General features: G+C 37.6%; 1 protein-coding gene across 1 annotated transcript in view; it reads left to right on the top strand.

Moving 5' to 3' along the window:
- Nucleotides 1–328: 328 nt before the first annotated feature.
- Nucleotides 329–20,537, top strand: part of hsd17b4 (hydroxysteroid (17-beta) dehydrogenase 4) — a 28,451-nt gene continuing 8,242 nt past the window's right edge. The window contains exons 1-16 of the mRNA XM_023394226.2: nucleotides 329–487; nucleotides 1,916–1,969; nucleotides 3,038–3,145; nucleotides 3,815–3,874; nucleotides 4,024–4,045; nucleotides 4,219–4,265; nucleotides 4,606–4,690; nucleotides 7,026–7,213; nucleotides 8,673–8,764; nucleotides 8,962–8,986; nucleotides 9,133–9,261; nucleotides 12,408–12,520; nucleotides 17,099–17,211; nucleotides 17,444–17,567; nucleotides 17,787–17,838; nucleotides 19,054–19,125. Of these exons, the coding sequence (XP_023249994.1) occupies nucleotides 436–487; nucleotides 1,916–1,969; nucleotides 3,038–3,145; nucleotides 3,815–3,874; nucleotides 4,024–4,045; nucleotides 4,219–4,265; nucleotides 4,606–4,690; nucleotides 7,026–7,213; nucleotides 8,673–8,764; nucleotides 8,962–8,986; nucleotides 9,133–9,261; nucleotides 12,408–12,520; nucleotides 17,099–17,211; nucleotides 17,444–17,567; nucleotides 17,787–17,838; nucleotides 19,054–19,125 (1,336 nt within the window). The 5' untranslated portion in view covers nucleotides 329–435. The remainder of the gene's footprint in view (nucleotides 488–1,915; nucleotides 1,970–3,037; nucleotides 3,146–3,814; nucleotides 3,875–4,023; nucleotides 4,046–4,218; nucleotides 4,266–4,605; nucleotides 4,691–7,025; nucleotides 7,214–8,672; nucleotides 8,765–8,961; nucleotides 8,987–9,132; nucleotides 9,262–12,407; nucleotides 12,521–17,098; nucleotides 17,212–17,443; nucleotides 17,568–17,786; nucleotides 17,839–19,053; nucleotides 19,126–20,537) is intronic.

Here is a 20,537-nt window from a genome sequence, read left to right on the forward strand (position 1 = left end):
AATTAAAACTAAAAAATCTGCAACTAACAATTACTTTAATTATCAATTAATCTGCTGATTATTTTCTTGATTAACCAATTGGTCATTTAGTCAATAAAATTAAGAAAATGGTGAAAAATGTCCATTACAGTTTCTCAGTGAGAATGTAAGTATAGTTACAGGTTTTTATCAGTACTGCGTAATCGCTTAATCAACTAGTTGTTGCAGCTGTGATTAAAACATACTGAAAGAAGACTACATGTGTAAATTCATTGGTGGTAAAGAAAACAGGGGTTAATAAAATCCCGGTTTCTGATTGGTCACTGCTGAGTCCGTCCCTTCGTGATGCGGAAGTGTAAGTTACAGAAGTTCACCCTGCTGTCTCTGAAAAGCAGTGTTGATCTTGTAGCCACTGTGCTGCTACTGTTCTGAATCAGAGAATAATATCCCACAGGAATGTCTTTGTCTTTCGAGGGGAGAGTCGTTCTTGTCACTGGGGCCGGAGGAGGTAAATACTCTGTGCAAACATAACTGATAGTTAGCTAGGCTGTCACTGCTGCTAACTGTAACTACGCTAAAATAGGCTTTTGCAACGTTAGCTCCTTATGCTAACTTGTTAGTTACGTAGATCTCTGTTAGGCAAACGATCAAAACAGTGAATGCACAAGTCTCGATTTCTGTCTGTTGTATGAGCTGCCCAGCAGATAATCTCGGTATATTGCCGATTGCTAACACTTGCCAAACAGCTGCAAGTCGCAAAGTCGTTAAAATAAACAATCTATGAACCTCCTGGAAACAATTAAACAACTTTGTTGATGTTGCTATAGGACCTATACTGTATGAATTGGACTAGCAGCAGACGTTTGTCAGTCTTTTGACTCATTCATTTGAATAACGCAGAGAGCAAAGTACACGTAACGCAATGGCTCCAAATAATACCACTGTAAGTATGTGAAAGGGCACATCCACCAACAACCCACAGTCAGTGGCCAGCACAAATATATGGGCCTCGTATTACCCATTCAATAAACCAAGTGTGTAAACCAGTGCATCTGTGGGGCTTATCATGTCAGTAATGAAGTGTTTCAAACAAATATAAGAGGATCTGAACAATCTGAAATGTTGAGATATTTCAACCCTTTCCCCCAACATACTTTTTCTTGCTGTGTGACGCTTTCACTGTGAGATTTTCTGTCACTAATTTGAACCCCCTACATCAAGAGAGGATTACTGTATTTCATAATAAAAGAAAGTCAAACAAGACCTCACTGGAGTAGTGTTTTATTTGCAGAATTAAGGTAAATTAGTTTCCAACAAGTGCTTGGCCAGGCCTTTGCAACATAGAAGTATCATATTAAAATTTTAGAAACCCTAAGATCCATAGATATATAAAATAGGTAACATGTATTAAATCTAAAATCACAGAATAAGAATTAAGAACTACTATCATTTTCAAATTGATTGCTAATAACCCAACCTTAGTTATTAAAGCTATCTGATAATCCTGAAGGTTTATTTCCCTCATTAAAACAGATCAAAACACTATAATAAACTAATGTACAATAAAACAGACTACTTGATGTTGGTGTTGCAAATCTTTCAGTTTTAACTCCTGAAAATGTCTGAAATAACTTTTATTATGCAGTTTATGAGCTCTAGTTTTCTCTCATGGTAGCTTATTTTTTTTATTTTTTATTTTTTTATGACATGGCTGCTTTTAATTACAAATGGTACGTCAAATTATTTATTCAGCCAACATAAATGGTTAACTTATGCTAATAATACAAAATTTCCATATTACAGTTCAAATCAATGTTTTGATTCCAGGTTTTGTAGGGCCCTGGTTCCACTATTTACCTCGTACGTTCCCCCTGATAACTGTGGATATTGATGGGTGTGTTTCATTCTGTAGACTAATCTGTCTTTCTTTCTGCAGGCCTTGGCAGAGAATATGCACTGGCTTTTGCTGAAAGAGGAGCCTCAGTTATAGGTAAAAAAAAAAAAAAAAAAAAAGATCATCATTTTGAGCCCCTTATATCTCATTTTTTTAGAACAGGTTTAGTGGATATACTGTGGTTAGTTCAGCCAGGACTAGAGCTTATGTACTTATTGAAATGCCTGCTGAAACTGAATCCTTGTAACCTCAATTGATGTTTTTTTGTTTTTTGGCCATCTGTGTCATGTTGACATTTGGCCCAGCATGATTCCAGATGTTTTATGTGAGTTGTTAGGGACTGAACATCAGTTTCATTTATCAAATATCTTATTTAAATGTTGGCTTTTTAACACATGTTCATAATCATTTGACTACACATATGGAAAAGCAGTGGCATTGATTTCATTTATGTGATGTGTAGATTCTTGCACCTGCATGACTCAATGCTGGAGATGATCACAGGTTTTAGAGATGTCCTGGGTTTCAGGGATGCACCGATATGATAAATGGCAGCCTTGACATAACTCATCTACAAATCTTGGTAAAAGTGTCCAAAAGTAAATACAAGGTCGTTATGAAAATACACTTTATGCCACCAGTCATTCAGTCACAAACCAGACTCAATTTTCAGTCTGACGGCAATCCCTGGTTTCAAGTTCAATTACTTAAAATAATATTCCAATGAGTTTCATGCTGTGAGTTAGAAAGATTTCAAACAAAGAAGGGCTTCTGCATGTAATTGGGACTCAGTATCAGCAGATGACCCCGAGCGAAGGTATCGAAATTGGTGTTGCGAGAGGAAAAGTTTGATCGGTGCATCCCTAGATTTAAGTGATTTTTGGATATAGATCATACCACAAACTGTGGCATTCCATTCAGAAATATGCATTGTATTGACTGTCACAGTAATGATGTTACTTTTTAGACAACACAGTTCCAGGTGTTGGCATAAATATTTGCCCTTCCCAAAATAATAGCTTTCCCAGCTGCCTGGACTGGATTTGCCCTTGAACTCTGACAAGGAATCAGCTTAGCTATACTCTTCTCCTAACCTAATCACTCGTGGAGAATTGCAGAACTCACCCCATTATTGCTAATCTTTTTCTTCTTGCTGCAATAAAGTGAATGACCTTGGGGCAGACACTAAAGGGGGTGGAAAGAGTTCTGCAGCCGCTGATAAGGTGGTGGAGGAGATAAGAGCGAAGGGAGGCAAGGCCGTGGCGAACTATGGTGAGAAGTTTGGACTAGCCTTCTTGTCTTGAGTCTTCTCTGATAAATCATTATCTACGTCTGTGTTTTTTTTTCTTTTATTGCTTACTGTGTAGTAATAAGCTTATGTAATTGTCGACTTAAAAACAATATTGATTTTTTTTTTCAGTCTGACTAGCTCACTGATGAAGCTGTTAGCGAGCATTGAAGACAAATCTATTCCCTACTTAATCTTTGTGCATCTCATATACGCACAAAAAAAAGTTTTAAATAACAAAGCAAGACTTTGATCAATGTGTCTCATAGGTGGTTTTGAACCAGATTTGCATGTGGATTTGATAAAAAAAGGCATCATTTACCCGAAAACTTTCATATTTTCTATCCAGTTTAAAGCAAAGTCCAGCAGTCAATAAAAATGTTATTTCACACATCATTACTTAACAAACTGAGCAAGGGAAGCCTATCGAGATTCTCTTGTATACAATAAAACTTTCTCACAAGCTTTCTCATTGTAACTGTAACAAGTAACATTGTTTTTATCTGTAAACAGGAATTATGTAGCCTAGAATCAGCTTTATAAATGTAGCCAAACTATGAATGGTAAAACTAGATGCAGTAATTTTGAAATTAAATTATTAAGTTAACATTTCATCACTTATTAATTTTTGGTTTTCTATTGTGCACATACAGATTCTGTAGAAGATGGAGAAAAACTGATCCAGGCAGCGCTGGATGCATTTGGAAGAATAGGTGCGTATTGTTTTTGTATGGCAGAGCTGTGGCTGTCAAAGTTGATAACTATCCTAAGTGCTGCATAATTAAAATAACTCAAATGAAATGATTGTTAGTAATGTTATTGCTATACATAATTAAATTCAGTAATTTGTCTTTTCTTCCAGATATTGTTGTAAACAATGCTGGGTAAGTCATTTCACAGCAATAATCACACTTTATCTGTTTTCAGAGTGGCCATTTATTGCTGGCGTGTATTAATGGGCATATGGGCCACTATAATCATGTAAAAGAAAACCTTAAGTTTGGCACAAAGAGTGAGAAGACTTTAATTTTTTTTTTTCTTTTTCTTTTTCGGCAAGGATACTTCGGGACCGATCATTTGCCAGGACGAGTGATTTGGACTGGGGTAATTAAATTATTTCTGATATTTACATTCACCCTCATTCACTAATGCTGTGTATGGGGTCATCTCATACCATCACATTATTTCCTTTTGTTTGGCTCACCTCATTATCAAACAGTGTCACTATGTTATATGTAGTACACTACATTTGTTTTTAACTTGGGTTTCTTGTCCAAGTACCTTCTCTTTAAAAACAGATTGTGTGTGTGGGAGTTTAAAAATCTACTGTAGGCTGGATCTGATCCACAGTGTTCTAATGGGAAATAGCAGAAGTGTATAATGTTATGTGTTGTGTGGTAATGTTTGTGTAATGTTCTGTCATTCCTCTTCCTCTCCATTTCAGACCTGATTCAAAGAGTTCACTTGAGAGGCTCTTTCCTGGTGACTCGAGCTGCTTGGAACCACATGAAAAACCAAAAGTTTGGCAGGTAACTCGCCCAGTTACTGACAGCTATTGACATGGACAAAATGTGGGCCGTCCTCCTATTACGTGGGTAGCACTTCTGCAGGTCCAACAAAGTTACAGTATCCTCAGCAGACAGACCATTGCTGGACAGTATTCAAGAAGATATCAGTACGGCATAAAATTCTGTGTGGCAAGGTCTGATTCAGATGTCAGGCAAAGGTACAAAAGATACTCAATGATTTTCATGTGCTGCATTTTAAGTGGGCTCTTGAGGATGTGCACTTGAGGTAAAGATTATATAAAGCATGTGTGCCATCACATTATTATACTCATAATCTGACTCTGACTTTAATACCACTTTCACTTGATACCCTTTAATATGTCTGGCTCCATTGGTTTCGTGGTGTAAAATGGGAAAAAATACGCCCTGCATACTAATAAAAGCCCAAGACAGCACATTTAATATGAATATGTAAATCAGTAAAGAAAGAGGGAAATTACTTAATTTGGTTATGCAGCACTGTAGGTTAATCTCTGAACATTTTAAATGCTGTTTAAATTGATGACTCCACAAGAAGCAGCAACGATGTCTGTGGAGGCTCATCTCATTCTTCCAAGTAGTACAGCTTAAGAAATTCAAGTATCCAGTCGTCTGAAGTTTGTAGAATTGAAGGTGTTTTGCCACTCGGCTGAGATTCTTCACCTCTTGAATGAGAAATCCAGCGGATAATTAATACTGACCTGAAGCAGTGGGGATCTATGCAGATATGTACTTAGGGCTGTTACGATACCAGATTGTCACTACACAATTATCGTGGCCAAACTTTTTTTCAAATTTTCGATAGTTATATAGAAAATATCGCTAGAAAAAAAAAAAAAAATAGAGAAATGTCATCAATTTTGTTATCGGTTTATCTGTATTCATCTTTAACGTTGTTTATTATGTGTTTTGTCTCTTTTTTTTGTCTGTACAAAGGTGTACAAAAAGAACAATTACACTTAATGGATGGTGAAAAGGCCACCAGATGAAAATGACAAATATTACCAATATTATTATCAAGTGTATTATTAACACAATATCAGTATTTACATTTTTTAAATAACATTAGATAACTTTCTCACATGAGACATTTAGACTTGACAAACACAGGTGCAACTAATAACACTAACGATGGCTGCATTGCGATACTGAACAATCGTTAACGTTAGCAGTTACACCTGAGAGTTAAAAAAGGCCTAGTGAGTGAATCATAATTTGCAGAAGGTCACACAACCCATCTTACTTTCTTACATTAAACTGACATTTTGCAGAAGGTTTTACTGCACTGAATTAAAGAATGGCTTATTATTGAGTAGAGAACAGTTGCAAATAATGCAGTTGGCTTTATATCAAGGTTTTGATGTACGGAGACAAACACAATAATCAACAGCATTTCAGATTTTGTAGTACGAATATACATTTTGCAGTGCTCACAGGCAAGCTCGAAATTGTAATCTTTCTGTGCAGTCACCCCAAACAAAAGTTTATGCCGCATTCAAAGGTAAAGCCATAGCTGAAAGAAATGAAAATGAGAAAGGTCCATGGCCTGGCTCTGCACAATACAGGAATGCTGGATATAGAAGCCAAGGTTGTCAATAAAGCTACGTGAAAGCATGGAAGAACACATATACATATTCCTACCACGTATCAGGTCCCCAATGCAACATTTTATCATGTGATGCGCCATAAGGATTGAAAGATGTGTTTTTGTAGTAACACTTGATAGTTTGAAAGGTTCCCTTAGAAACTGAATCATAGTATATAAAAAGTATGGATATGAAAAAGGTACTCTGGTGGTTCCACGTTAGTGTACGGTATGATCGTGCTGGGATATGGATCACTGCTTTCTGATGACCAGTGAGACAGTGTGTTACAGATGTCTCCTACAGTTAATGTAGCATTGATGCTTAATTTCATTACTTTTCCTTGACTGAAATGAAATGTCTGCATGAGATTACTAGCAAAATTGTATGTGTAAGACTGTGTGTGTCCGCTGTGCATACATGCATTTATTTCTGCATTGAGCCTGTGTTCATGTTTGTTCAAGTAAAATGTTTAAGTAAATTTAATGTGTTCAGTTGTGTATCAGAGATTAAGTAGTTGGGAGCTGTGTCTGTGTGTGTGAATGGACTAGCATTGCATGACTAGGTGCCTACATGTGTGTACTGTGGTGTGTTTATGCATGCGTGAAAAGTATGTACCACTCTGTGAGATTATGCGTGTATGTGGGGGGCCGTCTGTGTCTCCCATTACTCCATAGTGATTTCTGTCACTTTGCATTAACACTGACTTGTTGCCTGGGGTTGTCTGTGGCCAGAATCATCATGACGGCTTCAGCCGCAGGCATCTATGGTAACTTTGGCCAGGCCAACTACAGCGCTGCCAAGCTGGGCATGCTAGGGCTGGCAAACACCTTGGCGGTCGAGGGACGCAAGTACAACATCTACTGCAACACTATTGCTCCTGTTGCAGGGTCACGCCTCACTGAGACCGTCATGCCCCCAGGTAAGCACAGAGATTAAACAACACTCATAATTGCATACAGTTGGTCTGTGTAATACATACTGTGATGTTCTGCTAGGTATTTGGATGCACACATGCTCTCACATATGCACGTTGTTTGGACAGGCCAAAGTAGGCAAATGTTTTCTTTTTTTTTTTTTTTTTTTTTTTTTTTAGAGCAGCTGCATAATGTAATGCCCATGTAATGTTGATTTATGAAATTTGAGGCAACAGCACTCCCGTTTGACATGCAAATTTGTCATCTAATATTCAAGAGCTGTGTTTTTTTTTTTTTTTTGCTGTTCCAAGAGCCATGATGAAATCATGCACCCTGTAAGTGCTTTAAAAGTTTTGATGTGTCAGCCCTTGATTTAATCAGGCGGCTCTGGCCTCCCTATTTTATTGTAGGTGTTAGCTATGCTTCCAAATATTCAAAAAAATGAGTAAGTATGCTAATGAAATGTTTATATTTTCATGTTAAAAATATTTCCTAAGACAGCAGGTAATGCAGCATTGGATACATAAAGTGAACAATGAAATATAGCCCAGAACAGCTCATACGCCTGGGATGCTGTGTGTTGCATATGAACTTTATATCAAACAAAAACTAAAATATCAATATTCAAAATAACAACCAGTCAGAGAATAAAGACCCATTAAACTCTATTGGTAAATGTCTATAAATCAATAGCATATTGTACATTATGCAGACTTTGGGTAGTTCAGTGTACAAAAGCAAAGCTGGCATTATGGAGGGTCTCCTTAACAGCAATACAACGGGATCTCTGTTTAAAAGGGACTTAAGTGACAAATTAAAGGACTGGTTTTGTAGCCCTGCGGTGCAGGTCGACAGTAGCATCTGTCACACAGCGCTGTGCCAACTGTCATGGGATGGCCTCACCTTGGTAAATGACATGGTTCCATATGTTGGCGTTCACTGACTCGAGCTTCTCTAAAAAAAAAAAAAAAATAGACACCAAAACTCATCTTGCTTAGCATTTTTTTAATACGAGACATATGGTGAGTAGGATTAAATCTTTAGTGGTTCATACAGGGAATTAAAAGCCTGTTCCATTTCAATATGTTCAGGACTTGATTGCGTATAATAGTAATTCATACTTTTTTAATACTTCAGGCAGTTCAGTTTTAACTTATTTTCACTCAGACCAGTATTAGTTTGTTGTTTTATATTTAATATTTGTCCAGCAGGTTTTTTTTCTATCACCCTCTGTCGTATTTGTAAGGAATAATCAGTGACTATTAATCCACGTCTATTAGTTCTGTAGAAAGAGGATGAATACTTTAGGCTTGTGTAATCACTCAGACGTTGTATCTCTAGTATTTTCAAAATGAGAAAATTGAACAAACACTGCATCATTTTAAGATACACTAACTACCAAGCAGAGACACTGAAGTGGTAGCACTTGTTTAGGACTTATATGTTTTGTTTTGTCTTATTTAGACCTTGTGGCATCTCTGAAGCCTGAGTATGTTGCTCCCCTGGTCCTCTGGCTCTGTCATGACCAATGTCAAGAAAATGGAGGACTGTTTGAGGTAAACAGAAGAAAACATCTTCTTTCTTTCTCTTCAGTAAGATAAGAGTAAAGTCTCACTGCCACTCTACTGCCTGCAGTTTTGTGTCTATTTTTTTCATTTGTCATTGAAAACAGTAATGTACCAATGACATATTCAGCTTCCATAAATAGACAATATTTTTTTGTGTCATCCGCTCATGTTTCCTCTCCTTTCAGGTTGGAGCAGGCTGGATTGGTAAATGTAAGTACTGTGTGTTTTTCCTAAGGAAATGTCTGAAAAGTCTGTATGCATCTGTGATATTCATTAGCCCCTAGTTCACCAGTACTGGATGTGTGTGATGTTCACTATGCAACGACCTCTTTATTTGTGTGTTTCCATTTGTGCAGTGCGCTGGGAGCGTACTCAGGGCCACATTGTGAGACAGAAGAACCAACCCATGAATCCTGAGGCAGTCAGAGACCAGTGGGACAAAATATGTGATTTTACAGATGCCACCAAGCCTACTAATGTACAAGGTCAGAAATACACAAACTAGTAAACACACACTCAAATACACATAGTAACTGACAAAAGCACATATATTGGTGCATGTATGTACAAAGTTTACATACTGTACATGCAACTTTACATATGCATGTACATTCATGCACACACAGACAGACACACATTGACATGCAGACAGTAGATGTCATGTTAAGACTTTCCTGTGATGTAGATCTTTATGACTTCATTCCTTTTGTCTTGAATGGTAATTTTTTCATTCCAAACATGATGATTTCTCTTAAAACCAGTAAACGCTCAACTGCTGCTTGGATGTCGTTAAGGCAGGTTTTCACACAGATTTTGTTTTGAGTCCAACTCTGAGTTGGATCGCCCCCATCCGCCTCATAACCTTGCTGGTCTGCTTTCACTGGTTTGACTCACTCTGTGTTGAGTCAGAATGATTCAGTTTGCAGATCTGCTACACTGCATGTAATCAAATATACTTATCAATGAAGTAACCACGGTCATTGCTCTTTGGATTTGTGTAGGCTGACAACCTGGTACTCTTTAGTAACAATTATTTTTCATGTTTTCAAAAAGGATTTTTAGCAGTGGAACAGAGACCCAAATACCCAGTATTTGCAGGTCTAGAAAATAGTCTTCAAAAGCATTGAATTCTCTTTTCCTTGAAAAAAGGTCTTAGAAGGTATTAACAAGTCTTACGTTTAATCAGCAAAAAACGCTTGCCTGCTGTAGGCAGAGGTGTTGATTATAAAACGTTTCTGTATACGATTGCAGGCTGTCAGGAGACGTCATACACCTCTAAACTAAGAGTGTTGCTTTGACAGTGGATTGAGGCTGTTCAGGCAGCACCATCAGACCTGTACGAAACACTGTCACCACTGCTAGCTACAGTGGCTAGGAAGCTCATCAATTCATAATAATGTCAGTTTTGGTAAAAACTTTAATGAACTTCAAATGATTGAACCATTTTTAATTGGTTAATTCATCCATCCATTTTCTTCTGATTCTCTGGGTCCATGCATCGTTACTTTAAATGTACCACTGAGAATTACTGTAATATACTGTGGGGAAATACTGGGGAAAATAGAATACAATAGATGATGATAAAGATAAATAATTCTTTGCCAAACCACGTGGTTTTCCATCATATGTTCATACTCCGGCCAGTATGATCATGTAACAGGTACTGAATCGCTTTCAGTGCGGGATCAAAACGGTCTTAAAACATCTTATATTCATCTTGTTCAAGAAATGCAGCGAACATTCACCAGAATCTCTGACACAAAGTAGAGTCGAAAAGGCAAAAATACAGATGTGTCAGTATTCCACTGATTTGCACCAACTCCCAGAATAATGCAATGGGTGTGTAATTGAAATGAACATTGAAGGAATGCAAGATTTTGATCTTTATTATTGGGGCTTTTAGTGTGACATTAGTGGATTATTATGATATGAGAGGAAAAAAGGAAAGTTGGTAATAGATAGTGTTTATACTCAGTTGGGACATACTTATGATTAAAGGTGCCATTGATCTGTGGAGTGGAACAGAAGGCATGGTAAAAAAACACCACCTTTGGAAAGCTCAAACACATTATTTTCAACAAAAAATTATCATCATGTAGTCGCACTGTTTGACCAAACTTTCGTGAGAGTGAGAAACTTCTGCAACTACATGAACTCCGATTTCAACCGAACGAGCCCTTTTACGATCAGTTCATCTGTATGTACAGAGAGGACAAGATGGTGTTAGAGATCAAGAGAATGAGGTGGAGAAAACAACTGGAGGTGAATAAGATGATGAGTATGAACAAGACAATAGTTGTTCCTGATTATTGTTTCTCTCCGCCTCTTCCATCCCTCTCCACGCTCTCAGATGTACAATTGAAGAAAGGGCGGCAGTGCTAACATTAACTGAACTGGGGTGGCAGTCCCACAGGGCACTAGCTGGGCTCATTAGCATGGCTTTGAGGTGCCTCCTCATTTGTAGCTTATTACAGAGACTTGTTGCTGCCTCTGTTCTTTAACTGCCTGCCACTGAGTGATGGTAATTAGTAGCTCTGGTCTTCCCAGTCTCACTGTGTTTCTGTTTCTCTGTTGTCTCAGCCGTCTTCCATTGTTTGTGTTGAATCTGCATAGGTATTCGTAGCTTGTGTTACCGGGGTGGATATATTTACATTCTGTTTTTAGGCAATCTCTAGACAAACAAAGAACACACAGTGTAGACTCAAAGTTTTAAGTGTGTTAACAACTAATGTTGGAACAGGGAACTCATCATGTTTATTCTTAGTGCACGTGGCTCTTGCATCCTTTTATCCATTTTAAAGCTGCTCCTGGATCATTATATGTTAGATTGGAATTCTATTTAACTTTGCTTTGATCCATTTAACTTGAGATGAATCATTTTTTCTTAGCTGTCAAAGAAAAAAATCCCCAAGCTCATTCCTGAAAAAGTGCAGGTTTCATGATAGTTATCTGGGTCATGACTTAAAGATGAACCTGATATGTGAATAAATTGTCAGATATGAGGTATATTAGCGGGAGGCAGATTTTTGTTACTTTTGATAAGAGCCGGGCCAGCTGTTTCCCTGTTTCTATTCTTTATTGTAAGCTAAGACATCTGACTGAGTGGTAGCTTCATCTTTAACCTATAGACATAAGACTTGTATCTTCTCATCTGACTCAAATAAGTGTATGTTCAAAAATGTTGGTATTTTCCTTTTAGGAATGTAGTTTGCTCAGCCTTCGATTAAGTAATACGCAGCTGCAGTAAAATAGTGCAGCCTGAAGCCGTTGAGCAATGTCAGCCAGCCAATCATGAGAGCTAAACTTTGTGTATCCAAGAACCCTTAAATTGGAGTAGATTATGTTACATCAAACAGAAGTCTCTTGTATATTCATCACGGAAAGTGAGAACCGAGTTTTCCTTTTGTATCACGCAGCAACAAGTTGTATCATCACGTTAGAGTTGATTTGCTTGCGTAATATACAAGTATTTCTGTCTTTCTGCTTGGTCTGTGGAATAAGAAATTCACATTCATAAGGCGTTATTGGGTGACACCGATGAATCATTTTGTCTATGACCTCATCTTCCGCTATGTCAGTGTCTTGTTCTGGTGTGCTTCCACTCATCTGTCATCTCTCACCTTTTGTGTAGAGTCTCTACAGTCAATTGTGAGTGTGCTGTCTCGAGTGGAGTCGGAGGGAGACGTCGGTGCAAGTCCAACAGCTGCTGCAGCCTCTGCAGCCTCGACTTCAGGCATTAATCCTGTGAGTAGAGACTGCTATTGCTGCTTTTTTTCTTTGACACTAATGTACTGTAATGTACTTGCGGGTCTTGGAAAGTCTCAAAAAATCAATGAATTCGTTTCGTCAAAAAAAAAGATGGTATCCAGTTGTGTTGGCTGTTGGGAGACTTTACACGCCTGTTAAGTGAAAGTGGGATTGTTTGTGACGGTGGATTGTGTGCACTGTGTGTGTTTCAGTCAGCGCCACCAGACCTGTAGCAAACACCGTCTCAAGTGCAAGCTACGTTAGCTAGGAAGCTCATCGATGAATGAATGGATTATTCATTTTTATTGGGTCATATCAACCATAAATTTTCTGCTGCTAATGCAGGTCTCGCTCGCATTAATATAATCAATTATATCATTAGTCATAATTGCCGTGTACTGCTGGGAAGTATTGAAAAAATTTGAATAAATAGTTCTATGCCATGTCATCCCTACTTGTTTCCCATCATACTTTCATACTGCTGGTATGATTGTGAAAGAGGTATTAGATTTTATTTTGTGCAGTATCAAAATTGTCCTTGGTAAACTTCTCTGAAACCCTGATGTGAATACATGTCAGGCTTAGACGTGTGGGCTCCCTCTTTGTTCCACTGTCCTCCTCTTCCTCCTTTTGTCCTTTTTTTTTTGATTCCTTCATTATTTTCTGTTCCTTGCAGTTTTTAACCTTATTTTCACCACAGTTACTTCATGCCTATCAATGTTTTTCTCCTTCTCATATACTTATATTCTGTCATTTCCCCCACAGAGACTGTAGAAGTGTTGGTTGAACGGTTGGCTGACAATTACTTTTGAAAGTCTGGAGCTGTAACCTCTTAGACTGTTTGAAACATGGCAGCTCATGACTCTTTAATACCACCACACTGTATTTAGTAAGAGACGATAATAACCTTCTCCTACAACATACATAAGTACTTTGATGTCTCCTGTAAATATGAAATGGTGACACACCAGACGAGTGGCAACTCAGATTAGCTTTTAAAATGTAACGTACAAAAGATGTCAGAGCACAATGGTGCAGCGATGGCTCCCTGGATGAATGCTCCTTCACTTCGCTGTGTTCCCTGTCACTGAATCACAGAAAGTGAACTGATTACAGCTCACACATGGCTGAGTTGCTTAAATAAAACATTGACCCACAAGTATAATTGCATAACATCAAATAATTATCCACAGAAACCAGCCACCATTTTCTGTTAAGATAGTTGTAGTGTAACAGTGAGACTTTGTTTAAAGACTCATTTGTAGTATGACCCAAATGGAGGAATGAGACCTTTCCTTGCTGTGTTGAATTACTAAAACATTTAGAAACTAGCTTATTCTTTGGGTCTGTGTATGATAGTAGACAGATTTTAACTATTTTTTTAAATGGTATGTGATGAAATCTCCTCTTCTTTTACATCCTGTGAGACATTTAACACTCACCAGCCTGCTTCAGTAATATCATGATTCAGTCCCTAAAAGGTTAAATGATGTACAGTACACTCAGTGTCCTCTCCACTGTCTTTAGGAGGGGTGTGTGTGTGTGTGTGTGTGTGTGTGTGTGTGTGCGTGTGTGCATGGTAGGGTGGTTGTCTAGAGAGGAGATTTGGAACAGAGTCACAAGTAGCCCCAAGACAAACATCACCATTGTGTCCTCAGCTGACATAGCTTTGTGATAAGTGCGTACGTGTGTGTGTACATGCATTTGTGTTACCTCTTTGGGACCATGTATTGCTGAAGTTATGCTACACTGTGCCCCTTCTGTGTTTTTACATTTATTTCACACAACTCTCCCGCTGCATAGAGGTCTAATCATCTTAAATATTGTTCTATGTCATAATTTATAGATTGATTGATATATGAAGCAAAACATCTGGAGCATCACATGGTTATATTGTGTGTCCTTAAGCATTATATTTTCAGTTTGTTCATACATCTGTCCGTCCGTCTGTCTGACTGTCGGGTCCCATTCTTGTGAACGCAATCTCTTGGGAACTCCCTTCAAATGTGTCCATTTGGACTCTAGGATGACCTGATTAGACTTTGGTCCTGTGGCCTCACAAAATACGTTTTTGGCCACAACTCACAAATTCATCTGCTAATTATGACATAATTTAAAAGAAATGTCTAATAGGATAAAATGATGAAGTGATTACATTTTATATCCAAATGGTCAAAGATCAACTCCACTGTGACATCATGATTTTCTGTAAAAACACCTCTGGCCATTATTTAACACTGTAACTTGGCAGGTTGGCGGAGGTAAATAACAGTAAGACTGGAGTGTTTCAGAGGGATGTTGATTTAACGTGATGATCGTTTTGGAGTTTGCAGTTTGTGGTGCTGTTCAACTGTATTGCATTTTTATTATTACTTGAAATGCATTATACAGTTGTACAGCACCATGAACTGCAGACTCCAAAATGATCATACAGTTGAATTAAAACCTCTCTAAAACATTTTCACACACACAAACTGAACATTATAGTCTTCATTAGGTCAGAGTTATTGCAGGGCTACATTATTTCAGCTAGGATTAACTAATAAACTGGAAGCTGAGTATGTAACTAGACCCAGTCTTAATATATTGAGTACAGTAAAGTTATAAACGTGCTAACAGGTTTTGTATTAATTATTTGTGTCACCTCACATGAGATTACAAGGCTTCACTGTATGTCAAGCATCAAAAATGCAGGAGACTTTATTTTGTAAAACTAAGCTATTCTAATTTCAAGTAACATGTTTAAGTACATAATTTCAAATAAATTAAACATTGAATAACAGAAGAAAGTTAGACAACCGCTTTTTCAAATTTTTTGGGGGCAATTTTTTTTGTCTATATTATTGAGCAGACAAGAAATGAGTGAAGACAGATGGGGATGATGTCCTCTGCTGGAATCGATCTGGGGTGTTGTCCACCAGGACGCTCTTAAAAAAGAAATCAGTTTTGCTTCAAGCCTAATTTTTGTTTTGAGAAACAGATTTTTCTCCTAACTTGACTTACATCTTGTATGAACCACGAACACTGCTGTTTTTGTATTTTACCTCCTTAGCTTTAGCTTTAGGGTATATAATATTAAATCCCCAGTACATGGATGTAGGACTGGTTCCCACATCTGCATTTAAATGCAGTTTTAATTAAAAATAGGCCTCCAGAGGTCGGCCTTTATAGTGATTTTCGACCAGCTGAGAGGTGGCATTACGCATAGTGTGAATCACACCATTCTGCCAAGAAATATTGTTAATTATGATATTTGAGTGTGGTTCAGTCAGATTTGAGGACCAGAAATATCGCTTTAAAGATCATTCCTCTAATTAGTACTGTGGCCTTTCTCCCCTTTCCTTCTGCAAAGCTAACTTCTTTTTTTTTTTTTAACAAATTAGTTTATTGGATTTTCTACATCACAAAAATGTCAAAAATGTTGAATTACAAGTTGCATTGTTAATTGTTGTCAAATATAACATAAAACAGGATATGTCTATAACAAATACATAAGCAATGTTATAGAAAAAGATTATATACTGTATATATATATATATATATATATATAGACCAAAAGAAATGATCAAAGACAGATGATCATAAATATTATGTAACCTGTACATACGGATGACTTTATAATGACTGGTTTCTTCATATTCCATAGGAACCATGATGGAAAATTCATGATCAGATTGAGTCTTGAAATCTCAGAGAGCTCACACAGAGGATCTCAGGGTGGGATTCAAAAGGGTTTTAAAACATTTACAATACACTGAAGGGATAAACCTTCCTGAGCTTTAAAAGGCATTCCTTATTTTGTGTCACTAACACTTGATTGCTGCGATGCTCTGTTCAGGAATTTGAGCTCATTTTCAGTCTGCTCGTTAACTGAAGTGCAAGAGCAAATTGAACACCGCTGTTTAATCTCTTGCCTCTCTGTCCCAGCCACCAGTAAAGTTCAGGCTCCATTTTAAAAGCTCTGCCTGGTCCGGCCCAGGTGTAGATTTCTGAACTGCTGATTCCTCTTTATTCTGTGAGATCCCACGGGTCTTCAAACTGCTGACCGTGGATGGTTCCACAGATCACAGATTACGTGAAACCAGCGATTGTGCCAACTCTGAGCTGTACATCTTCTGATACAGTCTTGTTCAATCTGAAGATGCATTTCTGAAAATCTGTGGACTTGTCCTTCAAGTTGTGATCACTTTAAAATTCTGAATCGTGTGTCTAATGTCTCTGATATTCCTCGTGTTTGTAGCTGCTTTTACTCTGAAAAAGCTCACAGGTGCTCTACAAACAAAGAACATTTCTTTATTCTCTTATTTTGTGTGCTCCAACTATGTAGTTTCCATTTACTGGCTTTTCCAAATACTGGCTAGTTCACTCTGACCATATATATAGCGTTTATTAAAGCATTTGTATTCAGAGGTTGAGCTGTGGATCTATTCTACCATGAGGTGAACCTTATTACTTTTCTTCAAACCCTCAAGATTGCATATTAAGTTTCTCTGTCTAAATTATAAGACAATTTCTTCATGTTTGGCTCTCAAAGTCAACACTAAAATCGTCTCCTTTCCTCTCCTCTCCTCTCAGGCTGAGGCAGTGGGACAAAAATTACCACCGACCACTTTCAACTTCAACCACGTACAGTGTATCCTCTATGCATTGGGGGTCGGCATGTCCACCAAAGACCCAGACCATCTCAGGTGTGTATCTAAGTGTTTTTGTGCTAATGACTGTCTCATAAACCAGCCTGTGTGAAAGTGAACTGAAAGAAATGATAACCACTGTACTTTTACCTTGACCTGTGCAGAGAATCTATCCAGGCCTCCAAACACGGGCCTTGTGCAGCCGTCTGTGCTGTTAATTTTTTATTTGTCTCCTATGAAAGTGTGATTTTTTTCACAGTTAAGTAACACCAACTTTTTCATTTTTAAGGTTCCTGTATGAAGGCCATCCAGACTTTAGCTGCCTCCCCACCTTTGGGGTCATTCCCTCCCAGGCAGCCATGATGGATGGCGGGCTGAGCTCAATCCCTGGACTCAACATAGATTTTACACAGGTTAAAAAACATACATATAAATGTCTGTTTTTTTTTATGCGCGCGAATAAATGTGTGTGATATTGTTGTGTGTAATATGCATATTTGTATCCATATGGTATATTTCACAAGGTCTTGTACACAAGAAGAACAATAGTAGTACACACATTAGTCACGCTAATGAGGCTTTAAAACTGTGTTGTAATTATATATCACAGCTGTTCTAATGTTTTGTGTCAGGTATTGCATGGAGAGCAGTATCTGGAGCTGCACAAACCTCTACCGACCTCAGGTATTTCCTTTTCTACTATTAAAGTACATACAGTTTGTTCTATACAAGTACCTCATGTAATTACTATAGATTTGACCATATAATAAATTTAATAAAAGCTATTTTACAGCCTCACTGAGCCATTTTACCTGGATTCATGTTACTATGTATAACAAAGCATGTAACTGGGACCAGTCTGAGTTTAATAGATTATTTAGACTTTGAAGTGAGTACCTCTCTAGGTCTTTGAGAGACCATTTTTATGATGCCTCCAAGATTACCAAATCTGATTTGGGCCAGTTTACCGCTTAAGCCATGATAGATTTTTAACTGTATGATCCAGTTATAGCATGGACTACATACGGACCGTTATGGCCCCAGTCTGTGCCTCTTGTGTATTAGCATTACATTCAAGTCACAGAACAATGTTTTTCTGAAAGATAAACCCCTGACGATTTATCAAAATAACAGAAGGTACTTTAACTGCTGTTTTGAAGGTATTTCACGACTGTCCGATGACACTTTAAACCATCCAGCCGTCTAACCAGATATTTAGACTACTGCATTATAAAGATGCAGAACCCGTTCCCCAAATTTCCTAATCCAAACAAAGGTGGTAATCAAAAATGACTTATCTTTTAGCTTGATTTGAATGTGACAGTGATATTTGTCAGTATCTGTCAATCAGTGTCTATTTTCACGCAAATATGCTTTATATTTTTTTTGTGTTATTTTCATTATTGATTAATCTGCTGATTTAAATTTTAATTTATTTGTTGTGTCTCTAAAATAGTGAAAATAAATTGATGTTTTTTTTTGTTTCATTGACATTGAAAAACCCCAAATTATTCACTTAACTATTTGTATGAAAGATGTGTAAAAATGGCAAATACTCACACTGGAGAAGCTGGAAGTGTCAAATGTTACACATTTTTGCTTGAAACTTTATTCAAGTGATTAATCGATTATCAAAAGAGTTGTAGATTAACTAATTATTTGTTTTAGCTCTAGTACAAATCAAGCAGGGAGATGATTGTGGAATTACCTTTAAAACTGCACTAAGACACATGTAGGTCTGTGACTCCAATATAACGATAATACATGTCAGGCAATAAGTGGGGCTGGTTGCAGTCATGTCATCAAGTACAGAGCTAGTTTACTAATATTAAGAACGTGCAGGACAAAATGATGATACATTATCAATGTTGGAAGTAAGTGGGTCAAACACATTTTCAGGTCAACTTACCTCTGAGGCCACCATAGCAGACGTGTTGGACAAAGGGTCCGGAGCCGTCATCCTCTTGGACGGTGAGTTTCTTTGCACTTCAGGGTGCACAACTTTTATCATGTAGTGTGTTTATTTCATATTCATTTGTTTTCATATTTAATGTGTCTTTTCCTGAAAGTTGCCTCTCAGGCTGAATTAATGAAAGTTAATTTTCAGTCTGTGTCTGCAGGGATTGAAATAATGGACTGAGAATGGCTCATATTTCTGTTTGACAATTCCATAGAGATGGATGATATTAGAACCACTGTGATCTATAATTAATCCGACTTAAAACAAATAACACAGGACCTGACGTTCCCTGAGGAGTCACTGCTGAAAAAAATATGTAATTTCTTTATACACATTAAACCAGTCAGCTTCTGTTATCCTCCTCGAGTAAAGTACATTTTTTCCTGAGACAGCATGTCACAGTGACAGCCTGCAGAAGTAGCTTTGTCTTGTCTTTATTCCTGGTTATATTTTGAACTGACCTAATGAAATGAACAAGCCGGTGAGTTGCTGTAGTCTGGATTTGTTTTGCGTCTGATAGCTGCTAATTGTCTCTTCAAAGTTTGCCTTCATGTGACTGTTTCTTCCAGCTCTACTTTCACTATAAATGTGATGTAATGAAGAAAAGTGGCTGGGGGGAGTGTTATCCTCAGTGTTTTTATTGTTAAACTTAACATGATTTTATGTGGCACTTCTGTTACTTAGTATTGAAACCTATTGCCAGGCAAGTGATACTAACTTAATAATTAGTCATTTTGCCTCTCTTCAGTCAACATCTTCAACATAGTATGATCGTATATTTCTGAAAGATAACGAAAGATACTTAACTAAAATAGTCAGAGACGGAACTTAACTGCTGTAAGTACATTTGCTCATTATTTGAATGTTTTCTTTCTCTACTACTTAAGACTTTTCCTTCATTAAACGTCCGAGGCAAATATCATACTTCTTGCTCCACCGCATTTATTTATATTGTAGGTACCTTGTGGAGTTTTCTAGTAAACAAACTGTTTCTTACCAAACACATCTTGTGTGTCCTTGAGGCCTAATTAACACACTGAATGCATTTCCTTCCTCATAGAGTATCAGTATTTGCTTGCAGGCAGTCTTCTTCCCTGCCCTTTGGCTATCGATCAATGAAAATGCCCCACACTGGCTGCGTTTGTGCGGATGCATGTGTGTCCTCAAGCGTGTACATGAGTTACAAACAAATCAGGGACTTGCAGACAAAAACATGGGGTGTCCCCCAAAGCATAGGGGATAAGACACTGACCATTAACATCAACAGCAACCCTGGTTTGTTTCTAGCCGCGGATCTTTGTTGCATGTTTTACTTCCTCATCTCGCTAGTGTCTCTAATACAGGAATAACGCTCAGAAAATACTTGTAGAAACTACATTCTGACTAGTGGTCAAAAACTCCACAGGGATACAGTTTTGATTAC

Source organism: Seriola lalandi, unplaced genomic scaffold, assembly GCF_002814215.2.
Source record: "Seriola lalandi dorsalis isolate HSWRI2012SDOR001 ecotype SW California unplaced genomic scaffold, Sedor1 jcf7180002054946, whole genome shotgun sequence".
Classification (NCBI taxonomy): Eukaryota; Metazoa; Chordata; class Actinopteri; order Carangiformes; family Carangidae; genus Seriola; species Seriola lalandi.